Source organism: Lampris incognitus, chromosome 20 (assembly GCF_029633865.1).
Source record: "Lampris incognitus isolate fLamInc1 chromosome 20, fLamInc1.hap2, whole genome shotgun sequence".
In the NCBI taxonomy this organism is placed as follows: domain Eukaryota; kingdom Metazoa; phylum Chordata; class Actinopteri; order Lampriformes; family Lampridae; genus Lampris; species Lampris incognitus.
In genome coordinates, this window is record NC_079230.1 from 28,817,388 (window position 1) to 28,824,308 (window position 6,921).

Below are 6,921 nucleotides of genomic sequence, written 5' to 3' on the forward strand. Positions count from 1 at the left end.
TGTTATCGGAGCTGCCGGTCTGCACAGGCTAGCAGTTAGCTTAGCCTGCCCCGCTCTCCAGCCGATCCAGCATCTCAGCCACCAAACGAAGACAAACTTAGACGTGGACAAAGACACTGCAATGGACGGCACTGGGTGAGGCCGCCGCCAGACCGCCCTCTATGTTATCGGAGCTGCCGGTCTGCATAGGCTAGCAGTTAGCTTAGCCTGCCCCGCTCTCCCAGCCGATCCAAGATCTCAGCCACCAAACGAAGACAAACTTAGACGTGGACAAAGACACTGCATGGACGGCACTGGGTGAGGCCGCCGCAAACGCGAATTCGTGCCGCCATCTTCCCACACCGGAAGCGGAAATTGGTCAGTCATTTGTGTGTGTGTGTGTGTGTGTGTGTACCTGAGTGTGTGTTGTTGTCCTTTCAGCACGTGTGTCAGCATGTGGTTGCGTGTCCAGCCGTGTGTGTTTCCGGCACAGCGCGGTGTGAAAGGCCTGTGTGCGTCGCCCGCTCGGGTTTCCAGTGGCCCGTGGAAAAGATGACGTTCCACCCGGAGACTCACAGGCTTGTAAAAGTGTTCCCCTCTCCCCCATTAAGAGCCGCTCCCCGGCCTTCTCACAGACCCCCTCCCCTCCCCTCCCCTGTTCTGCAGCCGACCTCACTTCCTGTCACCACCCCGGGGTCTGTGCCGCGGCTGCCAGTTTGGAAACGGAAGTGGAGCTGCCGTCCGTCATGGCTGCCGGGTTCGGAGGCGGTCTCCTGGTCCAGGCTGTGGACTGGCACTGTGCAGGGTCCGTCTTCAGATGGTCGCCAATGGAAAAGGCCACAGTGTGGCTCAGTGCCAAGCACCACGTGTATATTTTACTGGGGTGGATATCCGTCCCAGGTGTTGAAACGTGTCAGGGCTGCACGGTGAGGTAATTAGCGGTCCGTAATCGCCATCGTTTAAGGGCGGATGAGCACTCGGGGCCTCCTCACGATTCTCCCCGATATGGGAGCTGCTGGGTGGGGGAGAGCGAGGTTCAGTTCACATGCAGCACGGAGACGAGGAGGTGCCGTCCCAGCGCAGGTCATCAGAAAACATGTCACTGATACGGACTTCCTGTCTGGACTCCCTCTTCTCTTCCTCCTCCTCAGTTGTTCTCACGTGCACCGGGATGCCATTCCTTCACTAGCTGAACACACATGCCAGCGGTCCTTTCAGGTAGAGTAGTTAATGCCTATAAAAGACCATGTAAGGCCAGCTGGTTTCGAGTTTCGGGTTCAAAAAGAAAGAAAGGGCGTCCGGGTGGCGGGGCGGTCTACCAACACGGGGATCGCCGGTTCGAATCCCCGTGTTACCTCCGGCTTGGTCGGGCGTCCTACAGACTCAACTGGCAGTGTCTGCGGGTGGGAAGCCGGATGTGAGTATGTGTCCTGGTCGCTGCACTAGCGCCTCCTCTGGTCGGTCGGGGTACCTGGTCGTGGGGGGGGCGCGTGATCCTCCCACGCGCTACGTCCCCCTGGTGAAACTCCTCACCGTCAGGTGAAAGGAAGCGGCTGGCGACTCCACATGTATCGGAGGAGGCACGTGGTAGTCTGCAGCCCTCCCCGGATCGGCCGAGGGGGTGGAGCAGCGACCGAGAAGGGCTCGGAAGAGTGGGGGTAACTGGAAGGGTGCAATTGGGGAGAAAAAGAGGGGGGTGGGGGGGGGTCCACAAAGAAGAAAGAAAGAGAAACGGAAACGGAATCAGACGTGTGATGAGACACTAGCGGTACACCGAGACGCGCCGCCATCGGGACCACCTGAGAGAAGGAATTCGACAAGAACGGAGACGGAGGTGCGGCTGTCGGAGCTGAGGTGACGCCGCGCGGCAGCGCGGGGTGGCGGAGGTTGGCCGGATGTGATGGGCGGAGCGTCGCTCCTCCTCCGCAGCCCGAGCCGACGCAGGCAAGGAAACCCGCGACGAGGACTAAAAGAGAGGCGAACGGGAAGGCTTTCGCTTTTCTTGTGGCTCGTGGCGCTCCTCTCCTTCCATCCCTGAGCTCCCAGAATGCACCTCTCTCCCCAATGACCCGCTGCCTCGCCTCGTCGGCGGGAAGAGTTGGCATTGTTCAGCACGACAGGATCGCCGTATTTAGGCCAACGCCGCTGGGAAGCGCCAGGATGCGGGGAGAGGGAAATGAGCGAGACACTATGGGGAATTTTCTGGAAGGCACAACCTTATTACGCGGGCTACCCTCCTCTCCGCTGTGTGAAATGCCGATTGACTCCAATTAGCTGTTGGCATTCGGCACGACACGTGTCTCCCAACGGCACCGCCGCCATTGCTGCTGTGGCGGGGACTTGTGGCGGCAGACGGTACTATCTGGAGATAGACGGCGCCACGGAGGGGGGTGTCGGCGTTGGTGGGGAGGTGGGACACCGGGGGGGGGGTGTACACCTCAACACCCGCCTTAGATTAGTAGTTTATGATAAGGGGGGATGACATCTGTGTCAGATAGCCGAGGTGGGAAGGGGGGCAGAGGTTGGAAGGGGGGCAGAGGTTGGAAGGGGGGCAGAGGTTGGAGAAATTCGCCGGATTTATTCCCTCGCAGGCCAATTACCCTCCTCCGCACGGGAACGGGGGCTAAACGGCCATATGCAGCAGTACCGAGGGGTACAGTGGCGTGCAAAATATAGAGCAGATTGGGCGGGATAGTCTGGCAGTACTGCAGACTGGAAACACGTCCACGGTTTGCAGGTTTACGTCTCCTCGCCTCACCCTACTTACGTTTCTATATGAAGCTCCGCGCCGGGGCCTGTTGTAAAAGACTCAGCGCGCTTGCTCTTTCAATTTGAGACACAATTGCGGGGCCAGATAGAGGGCCCGCGTGCCAGGGCACCAATCATCCCAGGGCGTCGGGCAAAATTGAATTTCCCATGAATACGTGATCGGCTGTGATGGCGTCCCAGCGTGCACGGCGCTGCGCTAATCCAACGAGTGGGGCTGGGCGGGCGGGGAGGAGGGGGGGCGAGAACGGGGGATGCCGCCAACGCTGGGGTCACGACAGCTGCACGAGCACACACACACAACACACACACAGACACACACACACACACACACACACACACACACACACACACACACACACACACACACACACACACACACACACACACACACACACACACACACACACACAGAGCTATGAGTAAAGGAACCCCTACAACACAATCACACACACAGCTGGACGGTGACAGTTGCCTCTTTCTGTGTGTGTGTGTGTGTGTGTGTGTGTGTGTGTGTGTGTGTTGTGTGTAAGTGAGACAGCACTAGAGAGACAGCTAGAGAGAGAGAGAGCTAGAGAGAGAGAGAGCTGGAGAGAGAGAGCTAGAGAGAGAGAGAGCTAGAGAGAGAGAGCTGGAGAGAGAGCTAGAGAGAGAGAGCTAGAGAGAGAGAGCTGGAGAGAGAGAGAGCTAGAGAGAGAGAGAGCTGGAGAGAGAGAGCTGGAGAGAGAGAGAGCTGGAGAGAGAGAGCTAGAGAGAGAGAGAGCTAGAGAGAGAGAGAGCTGGAGAGAGAGAGCTGGAGAGAGAGAGAGCTGGAGAGAGAGAGCTAGAGAGAGAGAGAGCTAGAGAGAGAGAGCTGGAGAGAGAGAGCTAGAGAGAGAGAGAGCTAGAGAGAGAGAGAGCTAGAGAGAGAGAGCTGGAGAGAGAGAGCTAGAGAGAGAGAGAGCTGGAGAGAGAGAGCTAGAGAGAGAGAGCTAGAGAGAGAGAGCTGGAGAGAGAGAGCTAGAGAGAGAGAGCTGGAGAGAGATAGCTAGAGAGAGAGAGAGCTAGAGAGAGAGAGCTGGAGAGAGAGAGCTAGAGAGAGAGAGCTAGAGAGAGAGAGAGCTAGAGAGAGAGAGCTGGAGAGAGAGCTAGAGAGAGAGAGCTAGAGAGAGAGAGCTGGAGAGAGAGAGCTAGAGAGAGAGAGCTAGAGAGAGAGAGCTGGAGAGAGAGAGCTAGAGAGAGAGAGCTAGAGAGAGAGAGCTGGAGAGAGAGAGCTAGAGAGAGAGAGAGCTAGAGAGAGAGAGCTAGAGAGAGAGAGCTAGAGAGAGAGAGCTGGAGAGAGAGAGCTAGAGAGAGAGAGCTAGAGAGAGACAGCTAGAGAGAGAGAGCTAGAGAGAGAGCTGGAGAGAGAGAGCTAGAGAGAAAGAGCTGGAGAGAGAGAGAGCTAGAGAGAGACAGCTAGAGAGAGAGAGCTAGAGAGAGAGACAGCTAGAGAGAGAGAGAGAGCTAGAGAGAGAGCTGGAGAGAGAGAGACAGATACTTCAGGAGTATTGTGTGTGTACTAAGTGTGGGTATATGTGAGCCTTTGGGATCATGCAGGGTGCACATGGTATCATGCTCAGCACCTGCTGAATGATTGCCTGTGTGTGCGTCTGTGTGTGTGTGTGTGTGTGTGTGTGTGTGTGTGTGTGTGAGAGAGAGAGAGAGAGAGAGAGAGAGACCACTCATCTTCATGAGTATTTTCATCTTGAGTTTTTTTTGTTTTGTTGCCTGGCCAGTGTGCTGTCACCCTCTCCAGTGCATTTACCGAGCACTTGTGGGCCACTGTAATGTAATACCTCCAGCTGAAGCATCATGCCCATCATCTCTGCTGCCGCTAAGTGCCTCTCCAGCCCCGGCCCCTCATGTGCCCAGCACAGCCCCTCATGTGCCCAGCGCAGCCCCTCATGTGCCCAGCCTGGCCCCTCATGTGCCCAGCGCAGCCCCTCATGTGCCCAGCCTGGCCCCTCATGTGCCCAGCGCAGCCCCTCATGTGCCCAGCCTGGCCCCTCATGTGCCCAGCGCAGCCCCTCATGTGCCCAGCCTGGCCCCTCATGTGCCCAGCCTGGCCCCTCATGTGCCAAGCGCAGCCCCTCATGTGCCCAGCGCGGCCCTTCATGTGCCCAGCCTGGCCCCTCATGTGCCCAGCGCAGCCCCTCATGTGCCCAGCGCGGTCCCTCATGTGCCCAGCGCAGCCCCTCATGTGCCCAGCGCAGCCCCTCATGTGCCCAGCGCAGCCCCTCATGTGCCCAGCGCGGTCCCTCATGTGCCCAGCGCGGCCCCTCATGTGCCCAGCCTGGCCCCTCATGTGTCCAGCCTGGCCCCTCATGTGCCCAGCACAGCCCCTCATGTGCTGCCCAGCGCAGCCCCTCATGTGCCCAGCGCAGCCCCTCATGTGCCCAGCGCAGCCCCTCATGTGCCCAGCGCAGCCCCTCATGTCCCCAGCCTGGCCCCTCATGTGCCCAGCGCAGCCCCTCATGTGCTGCCCGGCGCAGCCCCCTCATGTGCCCAGCGCAGCCCCTCATGTGCCCAGCCTGGCCCCCTCATGTGTCCAGCACAGCCCCTCATGTGCCCAGCGCAGCCCCTCATGTGCCCAGCCCAGGCCCCTCATGTGCCCAGTGCAGCCCCTCATGTGCCCAGCCCAGCCCCTCATGTGTTGCCCAGCGCAGCCCCTCATGTGTTGCCCAGCGCAGCCCCTCATGTGCCCAGCCCGGCCCCTCATGTGCCCAGCCTGGCCCCTCATGTGTCCAGCCCGGCCCCTCATGTGCCCAGCCTGGCCCCTCATGTGTCCAGCCTGGCCCCTCATGTGCCCAGCCTGACCCCTCATGTGTCCAGCCTGGCCCCTCATGTGCCCAGCGCAGCCCCTCATGTGCCCAGCCCAGCCCCTCATGTGCCCAGCCCAGCCCCTCATGTGTTGCCCAGCGCAGCCCCTCATGTGCTCAGCCTGGCCCCTCATGTGTTGCCCAGCGCAGCCCCTCATGTGCCCAGCCCGGCCCCTCATGTGCCCAGCCTGGCCCCTCATGTGCCCAGCCCGGCCCCTCATGTGCCCAGCCCGGCCCCTCATGTGCCCAGCCTGGCCCCTCATGTGCCCAGCCTGGCCCCTCATGTGCCCAGCCCGGCCCCTCATGTGCCCAGCCTGGCCCCTCATGGTGTCCAGCCTGGCCCCTCATGTGCCCAGCACAGCCCCTCATGTGCTGCCCAGCGCAGCCCCTCATGTGCCCAGCCCAGCCCCTCATGTGCCCAGTGCAGCCCCTCATGTGCCCAGCCCAGCCCCTCATGTGTTGCCCAGCGCAGCCCCTCATTGTGCCCAGCCCGGCCCTCATGTGCCCAGCCTGGCCCCCTCATGTGTCCAGCCTGGCCCCTCATGTGCCCAGCCTGACCCCTCATGTGTCCAGCCTGGCCCCTCATGTGCCCAGCGCAGCCCCTCATGTGCCCAGCGCGGTCCCTCATGTGCCCAGCCCAGTCCCTCATGTGTTGCCCAGCGCAGCCCCTCATGTGCCCAGCCCAGCCCCTCATGTGTTGCCCAGCGCAGCCCCTCATGTGCTCAGCCCGGCCCCTCATGTGTTGCCCAGCGCGGCCCCTCATGCACTCCACAAAGGATACCAGCATTTCCTTTGTTGCCAGTGTGCCCCTGAATCCAGTTCATATGATTTTGCTGTGTAGTCCATGTAGTGCATATATGTAGTTCATGTAGTTCGTGTATTTCATGTAGTTCATGTATTTCGTGTAGTTCATGTATTTCGTGTAGTTCATGTAGTTCGTGTATTTCATGTAGTTCATGTATTTCGTGTAGTTCATGTAGTTCGTGTATTTCATGTAGTTCGTGTATTTCATGTAGTTCATGTATTTCGTGTAGTTCATGTATTTCATGTAGTTCATGTATTTCATGTAGTTCATGTATTCCATGTAGTTCGGGGAGCAGTAACGAGGGAGTATCAAGGAGAGTTGATGCCTTTGGGCTCGTCTCCTGTGGCAGACGATGCCTGTGCTGCATGACTCACTCAGTTACAGGCAGACGTGTCTGCACCCGCCACACACACACACACACACACACACACACAAACAGACACACACACACACACACAAACAGACACACACACACCCCTCTTCATTCCCTCACTCTGCAGCAGCACCTTGCAGCCTGGCTCCACGGGTCTT

The 6,921-nt window shown here is 59.2% G+C and overlaps 1 protein-coding gene across 1 annotated transcript; it reads left to right on the forward strand.

Moving 5' to 3' along the window:
* The first annotated feature begins 4,578 nt into the window (after positions 1-4,578).
* On the forward strand, positions 4,579-6,426 carry LOC130130515 (uncharacterized). The gene has a single exon (XM_056300223.1). It carries the CDS (start codon positions 4,579-4,581, stop codon positions 6,424-6,426), a length of 1,848 nt encoding a protein of 615 aa, XP_056156198.1.
* The last annotated feature ends 495 nt before the right edge of the window (positions 6,427-6,921 follow it).

What these genes read in the sequence shown, in the direction of transcription:
- LOC130130515 (XM_056300223.1), top strand. Translation starts at nt 4,579, where the DNA reads ATGCCCATCATCTCTGCTGCCGCTAAGTGCCTCTCCAGCCCCGGCCCC.